The 26774-nt window shown below is 47.0% G+C and overlaps 1 protein-coding gene across 3 annotated transcripts; it reads left to right on the top strand.

The window, feature by feature from the left end:
- The first annotated feature begins 591 nt into the window (after positions 1-591).
- Positions 592-25585, top strand: ZNF281 (zinc finger protein 281). 3 transcript variants are annotated; one of them, XM_051821083.3, is made up of 6 exons: positions 592-1018; positions 2690-2806; positions 15927-15968; positions 16777-16825; positions 17322-17522; positions 17746-25585. In XM_051821083.3, the coding sequence occupies exon 6, from the start codon at positions 17764-17766 to the stop codon at positions 20470-20472; it is 2709 nt and encodes a 902-aa protein (XP_051677043.3). In that variant the 5' UTR covers positions 592-1018; positions 2690-2806; positions 15927-15968; positions 16777-16825; positions 17322-17522; positions 17746-17763; the 3' UTR covers positions 20473-25585. The 3 variants fall into 3 exon arrangements, with proteins under 3 accessions (XP_051677043.3, XP_089168193.1, XP_051677045.3); XM_089312067.1 differs by lacking the exons at positions 592-1018; positions 2690-2806; positions 15927-15968; positions 16777-16825 and having other exon boundaries at positions 17385-17522; positions 17746-17893; positions 18002-25585; XM_051821085.3 differs by lacking the exons at positions 592-1018; positions 2690-2806; positions 15927-15968; positions 16777-16825 and having other exon boundaries at positions 17399-17522; positions 17750-25585.
- The last annotated feature ends 1189 nt before the right edge of the window (positions 25586-26774 follow it).

The following is a 26774-nucleotide window of genomic DNA, read 5'->3' as shown; positions in this document are numbered from 1 at the left end:
CAGAGAAAGTTTAGTGGTTTTCCCATGGCCACACAGCTAGGAAGTGGCAGAGCTAGGACTGGAATCTAGGCGTTTGATTTCTGGGCTAAGCACTTCTCCTTCCGTGAACACATCCTCTTTGGGGAAAGTGTCTGGCGCGGTGGTTGAGATAGTGCGTGGGATGCCTGCATCCCATAGCCATCAGAACGCCTGAGTTTGAGTCTTGGCTCCAGTTCTGATTCTAGCTTCCTGCCAGTGTGCACCCTGGGAGGCAGAAGGTGATGGCTGAAGCAGCTGGGCCCTGCCACCCACCTGGGAGACTCGGGTTGGGTTCTTGACCCTGGGTCAGCTCCAGCTGTTGCACGTATCTGGGGAATTAGCCAGCGATGGAAGATCTCTGTCTCTGTAAAGTAAGAAGAATGTTCCCCCTCTTTGGCTCCATTCTCTCCCGTTCTCTTCTCTCTGCTCGGCTCTGAAGCGCCAGCATTTTCCAGGACTGTGCAGCCGGCGCCCTCACGGACTTCGGACGCCTGCGCGGTGACGGTCTCGTTTTCCGCCCGGGCGCTGTGGATTCCCAAATCATTGCTGTCTCCCAGATGCCTTTCGTACGGCTGCTTGCTCAGGGGATCACATTGACGCGGAAATACAGGAAATAAACATCGCTGTCTCCTTCATAAACATGCACTTTCCCTGTCCACTCAGCTGGCTAGCACGGGAGCCAGGAAGCGCCCGCGGTAACCCGGCGCTCCCCTTCTCCCTGCGGTCCGCTTCCACGTGCCCCGGACGACCTTCCACCCGCCTCCGTCCTCACAACCACTTCCTCAGTGCGCCGCTTCCTGACTGCTCCCCCGGACCGCACCACGTCAGTCCGCTCTCGCGCTGCCACTGCAGTCAGCCGGGGCTCAGCAAGAACCCGCAGCGCGGACCTCAGGACCCGCTTTTCCTAAAGAGAGGCTGGGCTCCTTCCTGATCCGGGTTTCGTCACCTTCCCCTGCTCACTTGAAAACCACGCGCTTGAGCAATGCGGAGCCCCCGGCAGGTAGCTGTGCCCGCCTGCTCTCGCAACGCTGGCCGGTTCAGAGCCTTCCTCTGCAGGGTTCCTCGCCCCTGTCTCCGGGATCACTCCTCCCGCTCCTCCCACTCCTCCCGCTCCTCCCGCTCCTCCCGCTCCTCCCACTCCTCCCGCTCCTCCCACTCTCCCACTCCTCCCGCTCCTCCCGCTCCTCCCACTCCTCCCACTCCTCCCGCTCCTCCGCTCCTCCCGCTCCTCCCGCTCCTCCCACTCCTTCCGCTCTCCCACTCCTCCCACTCCTCCCGCTCCTCCCGCTCCTCCCACTCCTCCCGCTCCTCCCGCTCCTCCCACTCCTCCCGCTCCTCCCGCTCCTCCCACTCTCCCACTCCTCCCACTCCTCCCGCTCCTCCCGCTCCTCCCGCTCCTCCCGCTCCTCCCACTCCTCCCGCTCCTCCCACTCCTTCCGCTCTCCCACTCCTCCCACTCCTCCCGCTCCTCCCGCTCCTCCCACTCCTCCCACTCCTCCCGCTCCTCCGCTCCTCCCGCTCCTCCCGCTCCTCCCGCTCCTCCCACTCCTTCCGCTCTCCCACTCCTCCCACTCCTCCCGCTCCTCCCGCTCCTCCCACTCCTTCCGCTCTCCCACTCCTCCCACTCCTCCCGCTCCTCCCGCTCCTCCCGCTCCTCCCACTCTCCCACTCCTCCCACTCCTCCCGCTCCTCCCGCTCCTCCCGCTCCTCCCGCTCCTCCCGCTCCTCCCACTCCTTCCGCTCTCCCACTCCTCCCACTCCTCCCGCTCCTCCCGCTCCTCCCGCTCTTCCCGCTCCTCCCGCTCCTCCCGCTCCTCCCACTCCTCCCGCCCCTCACACTCCTCGCACTCCTCACACTCCTCCCGCTCCTCCCGCTCCTCCCACTCCTCCCACTCCTCCCACTCCTCCCACTCCTCGCACTCCTCACACTCCTCCCACTCCTCCCACTCTCCCGCTCCTCCCACTCCTCCCACTCCTCCCACTCTCCCACTCTCCCACTCCTCCCACTTTCCCGCTCCTCCCGCTCCTCCCGCTCTCCCACTCCTCCCACTCTCCCACTCTCCCACTCCTCCCACTCCTCCCGCTCCTCCCGCTCCTCCCGCTCCTCCCACTCTCCCACTCTCCCACTCCTCCCACTCCTCCCGCTCCTCCCGCTCCTCCCGCTCCTCCCGCTCCTCCCACTCCTCGCACTCCTCACACTCCTCCCACTCCTCCCACTCTCCCGCTCCTCCCACTCCTCCCACTCCTCCCACTCTCCCACTCTCCCACTCCTCCCACTTTCCCGCTCCTCCCGCTCCTCCCACTCTCCCACTCCTCCCACTCTCCCACTCTCCCACTCCTCCCACTTTCCCGCTCCTCCCGCTCCTCCCGCTCCTCCCACTCTTCCCACTCTCCCACTCCTCCCACTCCTCCCACTCCTCCCACTCCTCGCACTCCTCCCACTCCTCCCACTCTCCCGCTCCTCCCACTCCTCCCACTCCTCCCGCTCCTCCCGCTCCTCCCACTCCTCCCACTCCTCCCGCTCCTCCCACTCCTCCCACTCCTCCCACTCTCCCACTCCTCCCGCTCCTCCCGCTCTCCCGCTCCTCCCACTCCTCCCACTCTCCCACTCTCCCACTCCTCCCACTCCTCCCACTCCTCGCACTCCTCACACTCCTCCCACTCCTCCCAGTCAGATGTTCAGAAGAGTATCACAGGGAGGGCATCACTATAGGGCTTAGCTCCCTTTCCACAGCCCACCCTCTCCCCTGCAAGGATGGAGTGTTCTACTGTGGAAACGACTTACCGGGTAAGCTTTTTATAGTCTATTAATCACAACGAATATGTACTTATTTCTAAAAATATAACTCCTGCACCAGATTGCTGGATGGCAAGACCAACGTTTTAGCCCTGTTTATGGTCACACAATGCCTGCTACCAAGTAGGCAATAAATGTAAATGAGTGAGATAAGGAGGATTATAACTCATTTTTAAATTTAAAATATTTAATTAATATGATGGAGAGAAAAAAGAGAACGGTATCTCTAACCCACTGGTTCGTACCCCAAATGCCCACAACACTCAAGGCTGAGCCAGGTCAAAGCCAGGAGTCCAGGCCAGCGCGGTGGCTCACTTGGCTAATCCTCTGCCTGCGGCACCGGCACCCGACATATTAGTCCCGGTTGCTCCTCTTCCAGTCCAGCTCTCTGCTGTGGCCCGGGAAGGCAGTGGAGGGTGGCCCAAGTGCTTGGGCCCTGCACCCGCATGGGAGACCAGGAGGAAGTACCTGGCTCCTGGCTTCGGGCCGGCTCAGTGCTGGCCGTGGTGGCCATTGGGGGAGTGAACCAACAGAAGGAAGACCTTTCTCAGTGTCTCTCTCTCTCACTGTCTAACTCTGCCTGTCAAAAAAAAAAAAAAAAAAAAAACAAAAACAGGAGTCCAAAACTCAATTTGGGTCTCCCATAAGGATGGCAGGGACCCAAGTACTTGCTGCCTCCCAAGGTGCACGTTAGCAGGAAGCTGGAATTGAAAGTGGAGCCTGGCATCGAACAGACACACTCCAACACAGAACGTGGGTGTCCCAACCAGCATCTTAACTGCTATACTAAATGTCCACCCCAAGAATGATTATGAATTGTTTTTATGTATTAATTGGTACAGAAAGTAAACAGAAGAAGTAAGCTTGGTAGAACATTGTTCTGTGATTCGCTATAAAAATATAATAATATTCAAATATGAGGAAGTCTTCAAAAATTTCATGGAAAATGCATATTATTAAAAAAACTATGCATGCATCTCAAAATTCTTTTGCATCCAAATATGTTTGTTTTTTAATTCCATGTTTACATGATCCTTTTTTTTTTTTTTTTGACAGGCAGAGTGGATAGTGAGAGAGAGAGAGAGAGAGAGAGACAGAGAGAAAGGTCTTCCTTTGCCGTTGGTTCACCCTCCAATGGCTGCCACGGCCGGCGCGCTACAGCCGGCGCACTGCGCTGATCGGATGGCAGGAGCCAGGTGCTTCTCCTGGTCTCCCATGGGGTGCAGGGCCCAAGCACTTGGGCCATCCTCCACTGCACTCCCTGGCCACAGCAGAGAGCTGGCCTGGAAGAGGGGCAACCGGGACAGAATCCGGCGCCCCAACCGGGACTAGAACCGGGTGTGCTGGTGCTGCAAGGTGGAGGATTAGCCTAGTGAGCCACGGCGCCGGCCTACATGATCCTTTTGAAGTATCTTCAAGCTGTTATTACAGAATGAGGAAAATGAGGATAAGAGAGGTGAAGAAAATCGCCCAAAAGTACAGCACCGGTGTCTGGTGAGGGCTGGAAGTTCAGCCACATTTGTTGGACTCCAGATCTTTAGCATTTAGCCTGTGCGCCTGACTGCCTACTTGGCTCCTCTTTGGTTCTTCCTCAGGACTCCCATTTCAGCCATCCTCCTTGGGGCTGGTGTTGTGGCATAGCAGGTTACGCCGCTGCCTGCTGTACCAGCATCCCATACAGGGCGGTGGTTAGAGTCCCAGCTGTACCACCTCCAATCCGGCTCCCTGCTAATGTGCCTTGGAAAGTAGCACAAGATGGCCAAAGTACTTGGGCCCCTGCAACCCATGTGAGAAACCCAATGGAGTTCCAGGCTCCTGGCTTCAGCCTGATCCAGCCTCAGCTGTTTCAGCCACCTGGGGAGTGAACCAGTGAATGGAACATTGATCTCTCTCCTTCTTTCCCTCTGTAACTCTGCATTTCAGATAAATAAATATTTTTATTTGAAAGTCAGAGTTATGCTGAGAGAGAAGAGGGAGAGAGAGAGAGAGAGAGAGAGAGAGAGAGAGAGAAAGAGAGAGAGGTCTTCCATCTGCTGGTTTACTCCCCAATTGGCCACAAAGGCCAGAGCTGCATCAATTTGAAGCCAGGAGCCAGGAGCTTCTTCCTGATCTCCCACGTGGGTGCAGGGGTCCAAGGACTTGGGCCACGTTCTACTGCTATTACAGGCCATAGCAGAGAGCTGGATTGGAAGTGGAGCAGCCGAGTTTCAAACCAGAACCCATATGGGATGCTGGCACAGCAGGCAGCAGCTTTACCCGCTATGCCACAGCACCAGCCCCCAGTTAAATGAATATTAAAAGAAAAGACTACCTCCTTTATGTCCCCCAGCATTGCTCTCAGGAAATAATTCCAGAAACGCTTTCTCTTGTGAACAACAGACACTGGGGAGCGTGTTGTGGTGCGGCAGGTCCGCTGCCACTTGTGATAACCACGTTCCACACGGGAGTGCAGTCCCAGTCCCGGCTGCTCCACAGCTCCGGTTCGGTTTTCTTGAATGCTCCTGGGATGCGCAGACAAGGGCCCACGTGGAAGACCTAGAGGGAGCTCCTTGCTCTTAGCTTGAACCTGGCTCAGTCTTGGCTTTTGTGGGAATTTGGGGAGTGAGCCAAGAGATGGAAAGTCTCTCTGTGTCACTCTGCCCTTCATATAAATAAATAAATAAATAAATATTTTTAAAAAGAAAAAGGTGGGGCCAGCCTGTGGCATAGGGGGTAAAGCCGCCACCTATGACACCTGCATTCCATGCAGGCACCGGTTCCTGTCCCAGTTGCTCCACTTCTAATCCAGATCCCTGCTAATGGCTTTGGGAAAGCAGCAGAAGATGGCCCAGGAAACTCCTGGCTCCTGACTTCTGCCTGACTCGGGCCTGGCTGGTGCAGCCATCTAGGGAGTGAACCAGCAGATGGAAGATCTCTTTGTCTCTCCTTCTCTCTGTAACTCTGACCTTCAAATAAATGAACAAATCTTAAAAAAAAAAAAAAGAAAGAAAAAGGAAACAAATATTAGTATTGGACAACGAGAACTGTAGAACACATAACGTCCTCTCTTTCGCATTGCCCACTTGCAGCTGAGGGAGATTCCTGGTAAAATTCTTTTTTCTGGGCTTCTGACTTCTTTCAGATGTTATTTTTATCTATTTTATTTATGATTTTAAAAAATTTTATATACTTATTCATTTGAAAGGCAGAGTGAGAAAGAGGGAGATCTTCCATCACTCTACAAATGGCCGCAATAGCTGGGGATGGACCAGGCTGGAACCAGGAGCCTGGAACCCCATCTGGGTCTCTCACATGGGTGCGGGGGACAAAGTGCTTTCCCAGGCTCATTGGCAGGGAGCTGGATTAGAAATGGAGCAGCTGGGACTCGAACAGAAGTCACATGGAGAGACTCAACCTGCTGCCCCACGATGCCGGCCCCTAAAGTTTCTTTTAAATTAGAGATGGATATGGGTATGTTCACACATTACAATACGTATCCATATAATACATGTACACAGGTTGAGCATCTCTTATCCACAATGCCTGGGACCAGAGATGTTTTGCATTTGGATTTTTTTCAGATTTTGGAATATTTGCAGTTTTTCCCGGTCGAGCACCACCCCACTCTGCAAATCCAAAATCCAAAACTTTTTGAAAAGTGTCATGATGGTCCAAAAGCTTCAGATTTCAGAGCTTCTTGGATTTTCAGGATAGGGTAGTTCAACCTGCATATTTTATATATAGTGTAACTTTATATGTGACAGGATAGTTAAAATGTTTCTAGTTTATTGCTACGTGCGCGCGCGCGCACACACACTCAGACACTATGGTTTTTTCCTATACAGTACATACATACACAAATTGAATGCCTTTTTCATCTTAACTAAGTACTTTATCTCACTGTGGCCGCCTTTTCACTTAAAGGAAGTACTTCACAGCTTCTCCCTGGCACAGTGACATTGTCCATATGACAACCCTTGCACTTTGGGGCCGTTATTAAGTAAAATAAGTGTTACTTGAATACAAATACTACAAGATTTGAACAGGGGATCTGATAACCCAGAAGGGTGTGAAGTGACTAACAGGCAGGTAGCATATACAGTGTGGAAACTCTGGACAGGGGCCAGTGCTGTAGCACAGCGGGTTAAGCTGCCTCCTGCGGCGCCGGCATCCCATGTGGGCACTGGTTTGATTCCTGGTTGCTCCATTTCTGCTCCAGCGCCCTATTGGTGCACCTGGGAGGGCAGCAGAGGATGCCCCCCCCCCATGTGGGAGACCAGTAGGAGCCTCCTGGCTCTTGGCTTCGGCCCAGCCAGCCCTGGCCATTGTGGCCATTTGAGAAGTGGGCTGGCAGATGGAGGACTTCTGTCTCTCCTCTCTCTCTCTTTCTCTCTGGCTTTGCCTTTCAAATAAATAAAAAAAAATCTTAAAAAAAAAAAAAAAGATAAACTTTTGACAAAGGGATGATTCACTCCCCAGGTGGGATGGAGCAGAACAATACAATTTAAAACATATGTATTGCTTATTTCTAGAGTTTTCCATGTAATATTTTTGGATCATGGCTGACCACCAGTTAGTTACTGAAACCACAGATGAGGGAACTACTGTATGAGTTATGTACATAATGGGGCAGTCGGAAATAAAATCTGAATGAATCAGGAGTCCCCAAAAAGAGATACAATTCAACTAGAAATTTTATATAATAGTTATTCATATAATAAATTAATTTTCAAAATTGTTCAAGTTTATTATAGTCTTTGTATTTGAAAAATAAGAATCAATTAAAAATAAACAAGCAAGTTGTATTTATTTAGGCAGAGATTGTCTATCCACTGGCTCAACTTCCCTAATGCCTACAACAGTTGAGAATGGGCTGGTCACAGCCAGAAGCCTAGAACCCAGTCCAGATCTCCCATGTGAGTGGCAAGGTTCCAAGTCTGGGCCGTCACCTGCTGCCTCCCAGGATCCGCACAGGCAGGGAGCTGGAATCAGGAGTAGATCTGGAATTGAACTCAGGCATCCAAGCAGCATCTGAACTCCTAGCCAATCTCCTACCCCACAGACCTACACTCTAATTCCCAATCAAATCAACCTTTCAGTTTTCTGTCTTAAACAGCAAGCCTTCCCTATCCACGGGCTTTGTAACCACAAATTCAAAAAATCATGGAGTAAAATATTAGAAAAAATTGCATGTGTGCTGAATGTGTACAGTTTTCTTGCCATCATTCCCTAAGCAATACAGTACCACAGCTGCTTATATAGTATTCACATTGTATTAGGTATAAGTAATCCAGGAATGATTTAAAACACACAGGAAGATGTAGGTTGGTTATGCGCAGACACTGCACCATTTTATAGAAGGAATTGAGCATTCCCGTATTTCTGTATCCACAGAGGGTGCTGGAACTAATTCCCTACAAATACTGAGAAATGACTTTCTTTACATCCTTATCCATTTGCAGATTCTGTTTCCCACTAGTGTTTTAAAAATTTATTTATTTGTTTATTTGAGAGACAGAGACACGGGTTGAGGGAGAAAGACTTCCCAGCCTACTGGTTCCCTCCCTAACTGCCTGTAACTGGCCTGGGCTGGGCTGGAGGGTGAAGCCAGGAGCCCCCACTCCAATCCAGGTCTCCCACGTGGGTGGCAGGAACCCAGTCACTTGAGCCACCACTGCTGCCTCCTGGGGTCAGTGCGGATGGGAAGCCAAAATCAGGAGCCAAAGCCAGGTGTTGAACCCAGGCACCCTGAGAGGCGACGAGGCCATCTTCACTGCTGGGCCAGGCACCTGCTCGTGGGTGAGTGAGTGTCGTGATGTGATTCAGTACATAGAACGTATGCTCCAGCTCTTCTGCTGATAGCATCAGCGTGTTTTTCTGTTCGGCTGTGTCTGACCGACTTCCCCTTCCGCTCATCCTTCAGGAAATCAGTGCCAGCACTTGAGTGGACATTCGTACGCATCTTTCTCCTGCTCATTCAGTTATATTTGGGGCAGGGGGAAGAGAAGGTTTAGCTAATAATTTACAAAATTCAGAAAATATACATTGTCTTTTCTACTGGCTTCTTTCATCTAACAATACATTCACATCCCTCCAGGTTAATATATGTAGCTCTATCTCCTTTTTTTTTTTTTTTTTTTTTTGCTGATTAATATTATATGGGATGTAGGGCTGGCACTGTGGCATAGCGGTTAAAGCTGCTGCCTTCGGCACCGGCATCCCATGTGGGCGCTGGTTTGAGTCCCGGCTGCTCCATTTCCAATCCAGCTCTCTGCTATGGCCTGTAATAGCAGTAGAAGATGGCCCAAGCCCTTGGACCCCTGCACCCATGTGAGAGACCTGGAAGAAGCTCCTGGCTCCTGGCTTCAAATTGATGCAGCTCTGGCCTTTGTGGCCAATTGGGGAGTAAACCAGCAGATGGAAGACCTCTCTCTCTTTTTCTCTCTCTCTCCACCTCTGCCTCTCTGTAGCTCTGCCTTTCAAATAAATAAAAATTATATGGGATGAAGCTATCACAATTTATTCAGCCACTTTCATGTTGAAGGTCATTCGGGTTGTTTCCAGTCTTTGCCACTGCACCCAGTGCTGCAGTGAGCAATCTCAAATATTGAGGGTGCTTCCAAGAGTTTGTGGGAAAATGGAATTAAAGGATATATTTATTTTGATGCAAAAAATATTTGAAGTATATGTATAATTTTTCAGAATGTTCATTTCTATGAATTTTTTGGATACTCCCCTCATCTGCATGGATTTCAAAAATTTTTACTCCTACAATAAACTTGTCTTTTAATTCGGTTTCCATGAACTTTTTGAAGTATCCTCATGTATATTCTTGTACAATAATGCTTTATATATGGGATATAATCTCTCAAACAGGAATTGTTTATAGAAACTAGGAGAGAGGGGCTGGTGCTGTGGTCCAGCGGGTTAAGTCACCATCTGCAGTGCTGGCATTCCATATGGCTGCTGGTTCAAGTCCTGGCTGCTTCACTTCCCATCCAGCTCCCTGCTGATAGCCCAAGTCCATGGGTCCCTGTATCCACTTGGGAGACCTGGAAGAAGCTCCTGGTTTCTGGCTTCAGCCTGGCCCAGCCCCAGCAGTTGTGTGCACTTGGGGAGTGAACCAGTGGATGGAAGATCTCTCTTTGTCTCTCCTCATCTTTCTGTAACTCTGACTTTCAATTAAATAAATAAATAGGGGCGGCACTAGAGTGCAGTGGATTAAGCCACCATCTGCAGTGCCAACATCCCACATGGGTGCCAGTTCAAGTCCCGGCAGCTTCACTTCCAATCCAGCTCCCTGCTAATTCATCTGGGAAAGCAGCAGAAGATGGCCCAAATCTTTGGGCGCCAAGAAGCTCCTGGCTCCTGGCTTCGGCCTGGCCCAGCCTCAGCCTTTGCAGCCATTCAGGGAGTGAACCAGGAGGTGGAAGATCTCTCCCTCTCTCCTTCTTTGTCTGAATCTCTTGCCTTTCAAATAAATAAGTAAATCCTTAAAAAAATAAATCTTTTTTTTTTTAAAAAGAAAGCAGGCGAGAGCATGATTTATAAGCAAATAAAAACACACAGCATAGTGCCACACAGTCAAAGCAGCTTAGTTAAATGATGATGATAATACGGATATTTGACCATGCTGTTACCTAGCAGCCTTTTGATGGGAAAAGATACGTTTCCTAGCAACCAATGTGTATACATCATTGGATAAGAATTTGTAAGCAAACTGCAAAGACAGAACCTGGCCCATCGCGACTGAGAACCGTTGTTACAAACCAGATTTCCAGTTGTGCTAGGCAGACCACCATACACTGATGGAGAAGACAGGTTTATTTGAGGCCCTAGTACCGGTTACTGAGTTCCTAACCCGATGAGCTAATCCAACCACAAAACGCTTGTAATAAACCTGAGCTTTCTGGGGCAGGCACTGTGGTGCGGTGGGTTAAGCTGCTGCTTGGGGCACCCACAGCCCACATCAGAGTGCCTGACTGGAGTCCCTGCTACTCTGCACTTCCTTTCCCACCCCCTCACTGGGCCTGCCACAGTTGATGACCACAAGTACTTGGGTTCCAGCCCCCAACGTGGGAGCCCTGGATGGAGTTCCTGGATCCTGGTTTCTGCTTGTCTCAGCCCTGGCTGTTGGTGGCATATGGGGAATGAACCAGCAGGTGGAAGTTAACTTTCTCTTTCTCTCTTCATTCTGTCTTCCAAATAAAATAAATTGAAAACACCAAACTAAAATGAACAGGGGCTTTGGAAGGTACTACCAATTGTATTAGTAGAAGCTGGTGACCTAAGATTTATGAAGATGTCTGTTCAAAGCAGTGTGTGTGGAAGAGCACTATGTTGGAGCCCGTACGGTGGCACAGCGGGTTAGGCCACTGGCTGCAGTGCCAGCATCCCACATGGGCACTGGTTCGAGTCCTGGCTGCTCTACTTCCAAGCCAGCTCGCTGCTAATGCACCTGGGAAAGTAGTGGAAGATGATCCAATTCTTGGGCCCCTACACTCACGTGGAGACCCAGAAGAAGCTCCTGGCTCCTGGCATCAGCCTGACCCAGCCCTGGCCTTTGTGGACATTTGGGGAGTGGACCAGCAGATGGAAGATATTTCTGTCTTTCCCTGTTTCTCTCTGTAACTCTTTCAAATAAATAAATCTTAAAAAAAAAAAAAGAAAAAGAAAGAGCACTATATTAGAAATTAAACACTAAGTCTGGGCACTTGCCAACCTGCCAGCATTGTGGCACTTGGAGCAAGCCTCAAATCCCCACATTTACAGTAAAGCTTACAGGGCTGGTGCTGTGGCATGGTGGGTAAAGGCGCCGCCTGCAACGCTGGCATCCCATATGGGCGCTGGTTCCAGTCTTGGCGGTTCTACTTCTGATCCAGCTGCCGGCTGATGGCCTGGGGAAGCAGCAGCAGATGGCCCAAGTGCTTGGACCCCTGAACCCACCTGGGAGGGCCTGAAGAAGCTTCTGACTCCTGGCTTCAGCCTGGTCCAGCCCTGGCTGTTGCAGCTGTTTGGGGTGTGAACCAGTGGATGGAAGATTTTGCTCTCTCTCTCTTCCTCTCTCTGTGTAACTCTGACTTTCAAATAAATAATAAAAAAAAAATCTTAAAAAAAAAATAAAGTTCAGGCCGGCGCCACGGCTCACTAGGCTAATCCTCCGCCTTGCGGCGCCGGCACACCGGGTTCTAGTCCCAGTTGGGGCGCCGGATTCTGTCCTGGTTGCCCCTCTTCCAGGCCAGCTCTGTGCTGTGGCCAGGGAGTGCAGTGGAGGATGGCCCAAGTGCTTGGGCCCTGCACCCCATGGGAGACCAGGATAAGCACCTGGCTCCTGCCATCGGATCAGCGGGGTGCGCCGGCCACAGTGTGCTGGCCGCGGCGGCCATTGGAGGGTGAACCAACGGCAAAGGAAGACCTTTCTCTCTGTCTCTCTCTCTCTCACTGTCCATTCTGCCTGTCAAAAAATAAATAAAAAAATAAAGTTCATAATACTCATGCTGCCTACTCTGCAGTATTGTAGTGAGGAACAATTGGAATTATGTAAATGAAAGAGCGCTGAGTTAAACAGGTCTCAGCACTGTTGCTGTTCTGATTCTCGAGTAGTTGGTACACTGTGTGGTGGCACCTTCCTTCTTCATGTTGTCAAGAAAGAACGTATTACCACTTACAGGAAGATTGATTTTGTAAGAATCATGAAGTGCACTATAAAATACTGAACAATCAATAAAAAGAAACAACAGAGCAGACGTGAGCTATGCAATCTATCTGCAGATATCGTTCAGTGGGCTTCTATAGTGGCAACAATATTTGCAAAACTGCCTGCACTTTTAATGTTTCCTAGGTCAATGAGAGTGAAGCAGTAGCGTGATTTTTCCTCCTTTCCTTTAAGTTTCTCTGCTGAACTCCTGGACAGTACCAGATGCAATACCCTGGTGTTCTTTCCCTCGTCCTGGCCCCGCCCATTAAGGACACACAGCCCTAGAGGAATCCAGCTACCCTTTGGAGGATTCCTGCCCCATTACTGGTTTTTCTGTGTAACTGAAACACTGAGAAACTGGTACCTCTATAGATGAATATCTCACGTATATATGGTGGAACAGTAAAAACTAGCCCACAGACACGAGGGATTGTTCCCTTGAGAAACGTGGCGTACGTAAGGAATCGCTCTCCTGCAGGACAGAACGTTGGTATCAGGGTTCCGGAAATCTCAGTGCCAGTTGGAGATTGGCAGTTGGTTCGTTCCAGCTGTTCTTAAAGGTATTCTCTCTGCAGGAATTTAAAAGTGGCTCATAGTTATGGCTTAAGATTGTGATGCTTAGCTGTTTCTGTTTGGCTTCTTTCCTTAGATAAAACACAATGTTTATAAACCTCTGTAGGGTTAGGTCTGTTATCACAACTGTCCATAGATGGTCAAATCATTGGGGAAAACAGATCATGAGATCTGGGGCATACAATTAGATTGATTACTGTAAGTGCTTTACTTTCAGCTGGTACCGGCAGCGTCAGGTAGAGGAGAGTGTCCTTGGCGTAGCGTCAGCTTTCCAGCTTCTTCGTGGTCTTTAGGGGCGCTGGTTGTGTGCATCTGTTAAGAAAAAAGAATAAAGAAGATATTTTTTGAGATTCAAACTGCCTGTATCTAAAATCCCTTTTCGTCTTATTTTCAAGAGGGAAATTGTTGATCATGTTTCATTGCTTGCAAGGCTTGAGTGGATGATAATTTAAAATGTACAACAGATAGGATGGACATCAGTAACTGAAAGTACTGGGGAGCAGGTATCCCCCCTCATAGTTCAGACGCGTGCATTCCAAACCAGGGTGCCCAGGTTCAATTCCTGGCTCTGGCTCCCGACTTCAGCCTCCTGCTGATGCAAATCCCCGGTGGCAGTGGTGATGGCAAAGATAATTGGGTTCTTGTCACCGTGTGGGAGATCTAGATTAGGCTCTCAGCCTGTGGCTCTGGCTGGAGCCCAGCCCCAGCTGCTGCAGGCTTTTGGAGAGCTAAAAAGCGAACGAGAGCTCTTATTCTCTCTCTCTCTCTCTGCCTCTCAAACAAAAATTAGAGACATCCCTATATTCTCCTCAGTTTGCTAAGACATGGGAAAAATGCGATTTTTTTAAACTCCCTTTGTAATTTGTAGGAACAATGACACCTACTATAGAAGAGCTGCTTGGTTTTCAGAGTATCATATAGATTTCATATAAACACCTGGGTTTCTTATATAGAATAACACGTGTTGTTCAGGGTTCAGGAAATTTTATTTACTCAGAAACTCATGTTGTCTATAAAACACAATACTCCTATCTTACAAACATAATTAAAATTTGAGTGACCTGTTAATTTTTTTCTATACAGCAAAATATGAAATAAAGGATGAGCAACTATTAAGAACTGTTACTCATCACAGAGTTTTTCCATGAATCAGGGAAAATATTTTTTTGAACTCTCTAGAATTATCTCGAATGGGGCAATCAAGTGGGCCATAACATGAGTACCATGTAAAGAGCTTAAATTCAGTCTGTATATGTAGATCTTGACCGAGGTTACTTGAAAGATGGACTTGAGAGTAGGTATTGAGCTTGGCAGAAATCATGTACACACAAGAAAAAATCCTTTGAACCTTCTTGAATTTTTAAGAGTTTATGACCAGAATGGAATTTTAATATTTGTTTATTTGAGAGGGAGAGAGAGTGCCCCATCCACTGCTTCATTCTCCAAATGCCCTCAATGGCCAGGGCTGAAGCTGTGAGACAGGAACTCAACCCAGCTGTCCTACAAGGCAGGCAAGAATCCAACTACTTGAGCCATCACCAGTGCTGACCCCAGGGTCTGCATCAGCAAGAAGCTGGGTGCGAGGTGAGAGCTACAGCCAGGAATCCAACTCAGGTAACCCATGGGGGCCATAGGCATCTTAACCACTTGGCTAAATGCTTGCCCCAAAGTGAAAATTTTTGAATGTACAAAACTCTTCATTCTGATTTCTTTTTAATACGAATGCATGTCCTGCAATAGTTCTGATAAAATCCATGGTAACCACGCGCCACGCTAATGTACAAGGTGTCTGTGACAGAAGAGATGGGAGCGGGCTATATGGAACTCTTAGCACTATTTCCTCCATTTGCATGGAAATCTAAATTGTTCTCAAAACACTCCATTAAAAAAGAAAATAGCAACAAAAAGCATTTCTGTCTTACTCAGTCTCCTTGTTTCCATTATCTGTAAGTATGCATAGGTAGAACAAATATTAAAATCTTCCTGATATTTTTCCATTTGAAAACTGTTTTACTTAATGAACAATTTTCAGATTGAGTGTCGACCCCCTATTTAACACTGCTTTAGTAGTACCTAACAAGAATAGTACAGATTTTCTTTTCCTTTCTATGGTGAAAATACATGGAAAATTTGTTCCCTATCATCTCTAATGAGCTTAAAATAATTCCCATCCTTTCCAAATTTAAGATTTTTAGATTTAAGAGGTTGCATTTATATTTTATAAGCAGCTAAGCATTTTCTAAAGCTTGAGACTAATAAGTAGCAGATCTTTGGAACATTTATTCCATATAGGACACAAGAAAGACGTATGCTGTTCCTAACAGCTGATTATGGGAAATTAACTGGTTTTTAAAAAGCATTATTTAGAAAACTATTCATATTTATCACCTTAAGTCTATGACGTTAATGTTTTATACTTTAATTTGCTTCAATGTTTACCCTGTTGAAGACTGTAACAAACATTATCTCTTTGTGGTCTAAAACATTGCTTAGAAACCCTATCGCTGAGCGCTGTTTCTGTCATTACTTTGATGGCATTTTTCTGAACTTAATTTTTTCATTATCCAGCTATCTTTCAGGGACTGGCATGCTGGTTTTCCCAATTAAAATGCTGTGTACTTGGGATGCTATTTTTGTTTTCTGTTTCTAAAGAACTGAATAGCACAGCCGCCGTAAGTGATGTGCTGCTATGTTATCATATAAATGCTCAAGGTGCAGCTTCTAATGTTGAAAAATAGGAAAATAAATTGACCTTGATGAAGTGTGTCTTCTTTTGTCTGTTCCCAGGAAAGTTTATTTCAGGCATTTCAACTGCTGAAATGATTAGCGTTAACAGCTTTCCCCTTCCATTTTATTTTACAGGGTCTCTTCATCTTCCTGATATATGGGGTGTACAACACAGAGGTAAGTCTGCTTGGAGTATCTCAAGGCTGACAGAGTGAATGAGAGAAATGACAGGTTTCTTATCTTGATAACCGAGGAACAAAGTTGGCTTTTCATAGGCGTGTCCTCTTGCCCTTCATGCTTGGACTGGCTTATATGCATCCCGGCTTACCATTAAACACTGACGCCCTGAAGGAAGGGACAGCCTCATTTCTCACAGGCACCGACTAATATTTTACCACTGCCCCAAGTTTCCTGAATTCCCGGTCCTCAACGTCTCGCTATGCGTGGCACTATTAAAGTTTCAGGTTACGTGGAAGAATGTTCGCGCAGAGTTGCGTGGGCTTAGCAAAGTACAATTACGTCTTATCTCAACATGCTCATGAAATATTATCTTTTTCCAGGCAGGCTCAGAGAGGCCCGTAAGTGTTAGTAAACAATATTTATGGTTTTGATTGTGAAACTTCTCAGGGGAGTTATTTAATGAGGAGAATGACTTTAGTGAGAAATGGACATGTGATTTCATCAAGAAAACACCCCCTGCATGAACTGCTGTCCCAGTCCTATTAGGAAAATCGAGATTTATCAATGCGCCTCGTGAGGGGTGCCCGTGGACCCCTAGCACCGACTGCCGCCCGTGTGCTTCTGGGGACGCAACTTGGGCTTCGAGAGGCCGCTGGACCACCTTCCCTGGGGAGTGGACCTTGTGCCGCGGCCCGGGTTTCTGGGGCGCACAGGGGAGCTGCAGGGGCCTGGTGGCCGGGCGCCCGCGGCCCGGGGGGCAGGCGGCCTTCGCCAGGTGAGTAGGTGTGTGGGCGTGCTTTGACAGGGCTGCTGCACCTGGCTCCCACGCGCCTGCCTTTTCCGGTAGCCTTCAGGTAGGTTGGCAGTCACTCAAAAAAATTTTTTTTTTTTTGCAACGGTCCCTCCATTGCGGTTTCCAAGTGGGTTCCTCCTACAAACAGAGACGACGCCTTATTAGTGTTTGCAAACTAAAAGGTGATCAACGCGGGCTGTGTGTTGTTGGGGGGTGGGGGTGGGTGCTAGGAATTTGGACCCTTGTTTCGGTAGACTCAAACCCGTCCCGAACGACCCAGTTCTGGGTTTGCATTTGATCCAGTACCTGCATTGGCAAACCCTATAGGAAAGGAAGCCCCCCACCACCAGGGCCTCAGTTTCCCGTCCGCCCTCCTCCTTCGCCCCGCCCCCGACCCCTGCCTGACGCCGCGTCCCCCAGGCCCCCAGCTTCCCGCCCCGCGGGTCCCACCTCCACCGAGGCCCCCGGCCACGCTCGCCTCAGGCGCGCCTCGGAAGCCCCGCGTAGTAGGGCTCCAAGGCCCCGCCCCCCGCCCCATCTCCGCCCAACCGCCCCAGTGATTGACAGGCAGGCCGGGCGGAAACTGCGGCGCAGGCGCCCTGACTCGGCAGAGCTCCCCTCTGGCCGGGTCGTGGAGTTCCCAGCAGACACCGCGCCGCGGCTGCGCAGTCCCGGGGAGGCTTTTAATTCCATTGTGGAGAGGACGGCGTTATTTTTATTAACTGGAGGCGACGGTGGCTGCGGCGGCGGCGGGACCCGTAAGTGTGGCCGGCGGGGCCCGGGAGGGAGAGGGCGAGGCCCGGGGGCGAGTCGCGGGGCCGCGCGCGCCGGTGCCGGAGGCGCCTGGGCTGGGAATGAGTGCTGGGCGCGTTGCGGTCTGGGCGGCGGCGCGGCGGGGTCCCGAGCGCTGCGGTGGTCCCGGCCCGGGGCCCGGTCCCACCCCTTGTCCTCCCTCTCCCCTCTCCCCGCTCCTCTCCTCAGCCAGGCCTCCTCCGGGGCATGAAAATCGGCAGTGGGTTCCTGAGTGGCGGCGGCGGGACCGGCAGCAGCGGTGGTAGCGGCTCCGGCGGCGGCGGCGGCGGCGGCGGCGGCGGCCGGAGAGCAGAGATGGAACCCACCTTTCCCCAGGGTATGGTCATGTTCAACCACCGGCTCCCCCCGGTCACCAGCTTCACCCGGCCGGCGGGCTCGGCCGCCCCTCCCCCGCAGTGCGTGTTAGCCTCCTCTACCTCCGCAGCGCCGGCCGCTGAGCCCCCCCCTCCGCCAGCCCCGGACATGACTTTCAAGAAGGAGCCGGCCGCGTCCGCCGCGGCCTTCCCCTCGCAGAGGACCTCCTGGGGATTCCTGCAGTCGTTGGTTAGCATCAAACAGGAGAAGCCGGCGGACCCCGAGGAGCAGCCGCAGCCCGCCCACCACCACCACCACCACCACCACCACCACCACTACGGGGGGCTGTTCGCCGGGGCCGAGGAGCGATCCCCGGGCCTGGGAGGCGGGGAAGGGGGCGGCCACGGCGTCATCCAGGACCTCAGCATTCTGCACCAGCACGTCCAGCAGCAGCCGCAGCCAGCCCAGCACCCCCGCGATGTGTTACTCAGCGGCAGCGGCGGCGGCGGCAGCCGGACTGATGACCACCATGGCAACGAGGAGCCAAAGCAGGACGCCAGCGTCAAAAAGGCGAAGAGGCCAAAGCCAGAATCTCAGGGAATCAAAGCCAAGAGGAAGCCAAGTGCATCTTCCAAGCCGTCTTTGGTGGGCGATGGAGAAGGTGCCGTCCTCTCCCCAAGTCAGAAACCTCACATCTGCGACCACTGTAGTGCTGCTTTCCGGAGCTCCTACCACCTGCGGAGACACGTGCTCATCCACACCGGGGAGAGGCCCTTCCAGTGCAGCCAGTGCAGCATGGGTTTCATTCAGAAATACCTGCTGCAGAGACACGAGAAAATCCACAGTCGAGAGAAGCCCTTCGGGTGTGATCAGTGCAGCATGAAGTTCATTCAGAAGTACCATATGGAGAGACACAAGAGGACGCACAGTGGAGAAAAGCCATACAAATGTGACACTTGCCAACAGTATTTTTCAAGGACTGATAGACTGTTGAAGCACAGGCGCACATGTGGTGAAGCCATAGCTAAAGGAGCCGCTAGTGCAGAACCTGGGTCATCCAACCATAACAGTATGGGTAACCTGGCTGTGTTGTCTCAGGGAAACACAAGTTCTTCGAGGAGGAAAACGAAGTCAAAGAGCATAGCTGTTGAAAATAAGGAACACAAGACTGGTAAAACGAACGAGGCGCAGGTTTCAAATAACCTCAGCATGCCGAGTTACACGGTAGAGATGCCCACTGTGTCTGCCAGTGGCGGCATCGTTGGCACCGGTCTAGACGAACTACAGAAGAGGGTGCCAAAGCTGATCTTCAAGAAAGGCAGCAGAAAGAACACGGATAAGAACTACCTTAACTTTGTGTCGCCACTCCCAGACATCGTCGGGCAGAAGTCCTTGTCTGGGAAGCCAGGTGGCTCCCTTGGCATAGTATCTAATAATAGTGTGGAGACCATTAGTCTTCTCCAAAGTACAAGTGGCAAACAAGGTCAGATAGGTAGTAATTACGACGATGCCATGCAGTTTTCCAAGAAAAGAAGATACCTACCGACTGCCAGCAGCAACAGTGCCTTTTCTATAAACGTGGGACACATGGTCTCCCAGCAGTCGGTCATTCAGTCCGCGGGGGTCAGTGTTTTGGACAGTGAGGCGCCATTGTCACTTATAGATTCCTCAGCTCTCAATGCTGAAATCAAGTCCTGTCATGACAAGTCCGGGATTCCTGATGAGGTTTTACAGAGTATTCTGGATCAGTATTCCAACAAGTCGGAGAGCCAGAAAGAGGATCCTTTCAACATAACGGAACCACGAGTGGATTTACACACCTCAGGAGAACATTCAGAGTTGGTTCAAGAAGAGAATTTGAGCCCAGGCACCCAAACACCTTCGAATGACAAAGCCAGCATGTTGCAAGAGTACTCCAAATACCTCCAGCAGGCTTTTGAAAAATCCACCAATGCAGGTTTTACTCTTGGACACGGTTTCCAGTTTGTCAGTCTGTCGTCACCTCTCCACAACCACACTTTATTTCCAGAAAAACAGATATACACTACGTCTCCCTTGGAGTGTGGCTTTGGCCAATCTGTTACCTCAGTGCTGCCATCCTCATTGCCAAAGCCTCCCTTTGGGATGTTGTTTGGGTCCCAGCCAGGTCTTTACTTGTCTGCTCTGGATGCCACCCATCAGCAGCTGACCCCTTCCCAGGAGCTCGATGACCTGATAGATTCTCAGAAGAATTTAGAGACTTCGTCCGCCTTCCAGGCCTCATCTCAGAAACTGACTAGCCAGAAGGAGCAGCAGAAAAACTTAGAGTCCTCCACGAGCTTTCAGATTCCATCTCAGGAGTTAGCTAGCCAGATCGATCCGCAGAAAGACATAGAGCCTAGAACAACATACCAGATCGAGAACTTTGCACAAGCGTTTGGTTCTCAGTTTAAGTCGGGCAGCAGGGTGCCAATGACCTTTATCACTAACTCTAATGGAGAAGTGGACCATAGAGTAAGGACTTCAGTGTCAGATTTCTCAGGGTATACAAACATGATGTCTGATGTAAGTGAGCCATGTAGTACAAGAGTAAAGACGCCCACCAGCCAGAGTTACAGGTAAGGTCCCAGAGTGACCAGGCTGGGGGTCTTCTAATGTAATTTTGTTTTATTTTGAGAACACTGCCATTGGAATGTTTCTACACGATCCTATTAAGAATAATGTAATGCCCTTTCAATGCAACTTTTCATATTTAGTTTATTTTGTTAGTGTGATTTTAGCTCTGTTTGTATTATGATTTTTAATCAAAATCAATAGATTAAAAATAGTTTGACATTCAAAGTGACAATGTTTAGCAATCAAATTTACATGTATAGATTGTCAGGGAATAGCCCAAAAGTTTTAAATGCAAAAACAAACAAACAAACAAAAAACCTCTACAAAAACTAAAAAAAAAATCTTTGTTGCTAGGATTAAGGTTATTCTAATTGCTTTACTCTCAGGAAAGTAATAACGCATGGGAATTCTGTACGTTATCACTGTAATGGAATATCCAATTTACAGATAGTATGATACACATTTCATCTTTTAAGTAAGGGATCGAAAACATTTCAAATCGCCCTATCTGGGCTGAAGTGTTATACATTTCATCATTTAAGTTAAGGGATTTGAAAAACATTTCAAATTGCTATCTCCATCTGGGCTGATCCAAAATTCTGAGATTGTTGGCTACCTATATTTTGTTGCAGCTTTTAAATGTTCTCTGAACTTCCAAACCACATTCATTCCAGCCTGGTAGAACAAATACTCTTGGATCTTTGATCAAAGCCTGGAATGATAGCTTTAATAAAAGAAGAAAAAAAGCACCCTCTGTTGATCCTGTTAACAAGGCTGTAATTCCATTAAGTGATTCTACTGACATTCAGTACAGTGTTGAAGCCCAGGTGGTTGGTTGGTTCCAGTAGAAGAAGCCATGTTGGAATCACATAATACATTGAAATTTGGGGTATGCATTATTTATTATACGTGGCCTAAAACGTTCTCTTCTCTGTGCTGTTCCGTATCACCCACACGTCTGTGTTTTTGTTGTTGTTCTTAACCTCCCTGGTTAGAGTTCTGAACCTTCCTCCTCCCGTCTCTCCCCTGTCTTGACAGTTTGGATTTGAAAACGACTTACATTCCAATAGATAATCGATTATGCCTTTTGTATGCCTTATGGCGTCCAAATAACTAAACCAGAATAAACATCCCTAACCCCCATCTTTTTTTTTTTTTTCAAGCCCCATACTGATTTCCATGTATAATAAAACCCCATGTACTTGGAGCTACAGGTACTAACGAGGTTGTGATTCCAGCTGGTGGTGTAGCTCACGTGAGGGGCGAGGGTGTGTTTGTGTTCCTTGATGACATCAGAACCTCTCAGTGAGATTGCAGCCTTTGCAGTGTGTTTTAAAGGGTGCGTCAGTCAGTATTGTACAGGGGTCTTGTAAAGTCATCAGAACCTGCTATGAACGCTAATTGCCATTTGAAGCTACTGATAGGCGGTGGCTCTGCTCTAAACCACTTTTTAGCAATTGTATTTTTTCTTGATTATATATTTTTTAATGTACTTTGATGTTTATGCTGATGAGTTTTTTATGTACTTTTGGTGATGTTTCAGTCTTATGTACTCTTCTGACGTCAGAAAAGTACCACTGGTTGTTTGCAGTCTTATTGTGTAATCAGCCTACCACAGGCTTCCATGTATAATAAAGTAATTAATATTGTGCAAGTGTAAAACACTTTTGTTATAAAAGCAGTGTTTGGAAAATAAGAAATTATTAAAAATGGTTACAAAATACTAGTTAATTTCCTTTCCCCACGTTCCTCCCTTTAGCTTTAACTGCTAAAGGGTCTTTGCAAGATTCTTAGGAAATGTGTTTAATCCTCTTAAATACACTCAGTACTAAAAAGTCTGTATTTCTTATTTCGGTAAGTGTGGCGAGTTCTGTTGGGTACAGAGTATAAAGCTGTAATGGCAGGAGGGAGAGGACCTTTTCCACTGTATCTCTGAAGCTGTATGATTTTTCTCCAGTTTTTTGTTTCATACAGGTTTTGAATTTCTTTAACTTTTATTGTGTGTACTGAATACTGCATATGTATTATTCTGATTGTTTGCTCTAGTTTACTACCAATAAAAGTCCTGTTAATCACAAAATCGAAGAAAGGAGATATCACTTAATATCATCCAGTCATGATTTTTGGAGTTTTCTATGGACTACATAAGATGTTCACATCACTGGAATAACCTGCAATTCAGGAGCTTGCATTTGTATTGTATATTTTAAATCTAAGTATTTTATGTTTCCAGGCTTGTTTTATTTGAAAGTGGGTTGAATGTTTTGTGTTTGAGGCACCCAATAATACGGGAGAATAGAAATTTAACATGTAAATGGGAACATGTTTTATCGAAATGGGTTAGCTGTCCTGTTACTCCAGAGAGATTATTTATTGAGGCTTTGAGGTCCAGGTGCATACCTTTTTGCCTCAAAAAAGGTTGAAATGCAATGACAGTATGATGTAGATAAAATTTTATGGTCATGAGCATTTTTTAGTATGAAAAAAGGATTGTTAAGTCATAGTTATCAGTATTTTTAAAAATTGAGACTATGGGTATTTAAGAGCTGAACCATGTAAATATTAGAGATGCAGAAAATGTTTGAAAGCTAGTAAGTATGTTAAAGGTGAGGGAGAAAAGAATGCAGATGACTAAGATCATGAGAAAAACTGCTTTGGAATTTAGTGGCTACAAATGTTGAAAGATTAGAAATATTAAAAAGGATAGAGGTTGTCGTTGAGGCTTTGCTTCTCGGCGTGTATGATAGTCTTGTAAGATGAGGAATGATTGCGTTAAATGTTAAGCATGGATTTCTGTGTAGACAACTATCTCTGTTAGGAAATGGAAGTCTCTTTGCTAAGGGTTAGTCGCTAGATTTGGCCGTTTTCTTGAACCTTTTACTGATCTGCCGTGATTGCCCCACACTGATGACTTATTTCTCTGTTCTAGATCACCCTTTAACAGATTATTTTTTTAACCCACCTGTCTGCCTTTCTTTTTGTGTATTGTATGTATCTGAAAAAGATTATTTTACAACGAAAGGTTTTTACTTGTAAGGTGTTAGGGTGTGAAGTAGGAAACAGATGAGTCTCTGGATTTCTGTTGTGTTACTGTACGTTCAGGGTAACCACCATAATGTAGCAATTATTGGCCATTAGTTTGTGAGATGATTCATTGATGAGAACAGAGAAACATGAAAAATATCTATTTAAAATTATGTTTGTTTATGTTGTCTTCAAAATTGCATAGACTGAAACAAATATAGCTACCTCAGATTTAGTCTTCTGTATTACATGAATCAGATGAGAGGCGGAAGTTGTTGTTTGTTCCTGGTGTTTGGCTTTTTTCTAGCTGTTCGCCATGAGTAGCGTTGGAGCCTGAACTGGGTGATAGCTTGAGCAATATGGCCTTGTGGGAACATATGCAATCTTTAGTTTCCAAATTGATAGGTTCTCGTTAAAACAGAAGAACATCCCTCGTAAGTTCCATTTTTAGAGCAAAATGTGAAGACTGTCATTTTCTCAGTGCAGTGGTCTCCGCGCTGGAGTAAGCGAGATTTCATTTTTTCAGAGTGATGCAAGACTCCTTTGTTAGTGCTGTGGTGGGAGCCGAGCATCAAGCTGGATTGAGGTTCTGTCAGTATTGTTCCACAAACATTGCTGTTATGGCGCCTCTCCTGGTATTTAAGAAAAGAGGTCTGTTGGTGATTTGCCCATCTGTGTGTACCCTGTTTTAAATGATAGAGTTCTCTATAGGTTTTTGAGGGAAATTATTATCGTCTACTTGTTAATATTTTTTATCCTTAATAATTTATTTTTTAAAATGTTAGCATGAAGACAGCATCTTGGAATTCTGTTATCTTAAAAAGAATCTTAAGACCAAAAAAAAGGTCCTCTCAGAATCTATTGATATTTTAAAGAGGTTGTTGACATAAAGAGGGCATATACTTTTTAAAATTATTTCCACTCTTTTTAATACAGATACTGTTTTGCTTTTTTTAAAAAAAGTATTGACTCTTGAGTGTGACTAAGTTTCTTTGTAGCTTCCTGATGAGTCTTTGGCTCCCTCATACAGGGAAGTATCATGTAACGTGTTGGGGGCCACTGACTTGCACGCCTGATAAAGTTGGTATCCTCCTAGCCCCTGACCCTGGTAGAAATATGTCTACACAGGAAGTCTACCAAGCCAGCCTGCAAGCCCACAAGACCTCCCCCCTGGACTCTGAAACACAGGTCTTACCTGTTGTGACTACACACTAAGAATCCCTTCTGTAGAAGACTGCCTAAATACTGTAATTTTCTCATATAAAAAAGTCAGAAAGCTAATGCCTAACCCCAGAGTCATAAAATGTTAGGATTACTTTTGAATTTTATCTGCAATTCAATTACTTAGTGTTTATGGAATATATTTAAGTAATATGAGGCCAGAGAGTTTTACGATGAGCTGGGCAAATGAGCTGAATAGAATATTTATTTCTTCGCCCATCTGATGGCTCCATACAGATGCTGGATGTGACAGTTGCTCAGTGTTTTCCATCAACAGCCACCACCAAAAACAATAAAAACCCATGTTCACGATATTCAGTCATTACAGACAACTACTGTGGCTTTTTTAGTTGCACAGAAGTACCTTCCCAAATAAGTACTGGCAGAAGTGAAAGGAAACCCACAGCCAGCCCACACCTTTTTACGTAAGAGGAGTACTACTGAGTTCTTAATAACATTTCCACTATCCTGAGTAATGCCTGAGTGTGAGTAACCAGGTTGAAATGTAGAGCACGTTGTGTTGAAATAGGCGTCTCTCGGGAAGGATAGATAAATAGCTGGTCCTTATAATCCAAGGGGGGAAACTTGGTTCTCTGTGTGTGTAGAGAACAAAAGAATAATGGCCAGTGGTTGAAGGCTAGGGCAGGTAGAATGAAGAATAAGTTTTGCAGGAAGGTGAGGAATGTAGAATTTATCCCAGTATTTATAGTGTCCTGGAGAATTTAAGTAACTGAAAGGGTAAACGAGATCTTTGGTTGGAAAACGTCGTTCTTATTTTGTCATTCTTCCGGTTCAGACTTATTTTGGTACCTTTGGTTTGTTATGAACTTTAGTACTATTGTGGAGCAATTAATAAATAACTCTTAACAGACAAGTGTGGTGCACTTCTGTTTACATTGCCAATCTGGGGAAAAGATGGCTAATCTTTGTGTTTACGTATTATAGCTTTTCTTCAGTAACTCATAAAATCACACAACTTCCATTGGTTGGTTAGAACTTTAATTTTGTTCCCGCCAAAACAGTCAAAGTTACTCTTACATGCATTCCAGTAAATCCAAATGGAGTTTAAGAATTAAGAACTCTAATCCACATCCTCCACCCATCAAAAGAGAAATTTACAAGTACAGTGCATAACGGTGTATTGTGATAGGAATAGGGAAGGGGAAAGTGTGATTTCAAAACGTTAGAAACCCTTAAGTTTTGCCTTGAAAAGTGTTTATTCAATTTTAATTTGTGACCAGCTCATTTATTTATTTTGCTGCAGATAAGAATCTTGCTATACATATATATGTATATATATATAGTATATATATATTATCTGTTAAAAAATTAAAGTCTTAAGGGAGAACTAAAGTTTTGTAATCTTGAATTTTGGGATTTTTTTTTTTTAAGTCTGGAAATGACATTATCAGATTAACTTTTTAAAGAGAGGATTGCAAAATTGAATGACAAGACCAGCAATATAATTTGTGTTTGGTTGCACATAAACTAGGCTCTTCCTCCCAGGAAGCCAAGTGCAAATATTTGAAAGACAGTTCCTTCTTTTTGGAGGATAATGGGAACTGTAAATGGGTATCATTGTCGGTCTCCGTGAATAGACAACCCATGACCTTGATTGCCTCGGTGGTGGGACTGCAGGGAGCCTTGCTGGTGGCTTGCAGTTTCTTCACGGGCCAGAGCAGAAGTGCTCGCTGTAGATAAGAGCCTGCTGAGGTGGGACCTGACGTTTTCCTCTTGCAATTGGGTTAGGGATTTGGTAAGCAGTAGGAAAATGTTTGCATTTAGAAAGCACCAAGGTTCATAGCACTGTGTAAATGCATTAAAACCTTTTTAAAAATTGTTCTTAATATTGCTTTTCACTTGTAAGCAGTCTTTCAACAAACATCTTAAAAGTGTGAATATGGTCAAGATTATGCTTGTAGGATAAGTTATCAAAGGATTTTATTCATTTAGATTTGGGGGACAGAAGCTGAAGTTGCAAATGTTTAAATTTTTTTTTTTTTAATGAAATCCACTAAGATGTTAGACATCTGTTGTATGCTCAGGCACATATGGAACAGCTA

The sequence above is a fragment of the Oryctolagus cuniculus genome, chromosome 13 (assembly GCF_051225735.1).
Source record: "Oryctolagus cuniculus isolate XC-2025 breed Fujian yellow rabbit chromosome 13, ASM5122573v1, whole genome shotgun sequence".
Taxonomy (NCBI): domain Eukaryota; kingdom Metazoa; phylum Chordata; class Mammalia; order Lagomorpha; family Leporidae; genus Oryctolagus; species Oryctolagus cuniculus.
This window is presented reverse-complemented; position numbering and strand designations above follow the sequence as displayed.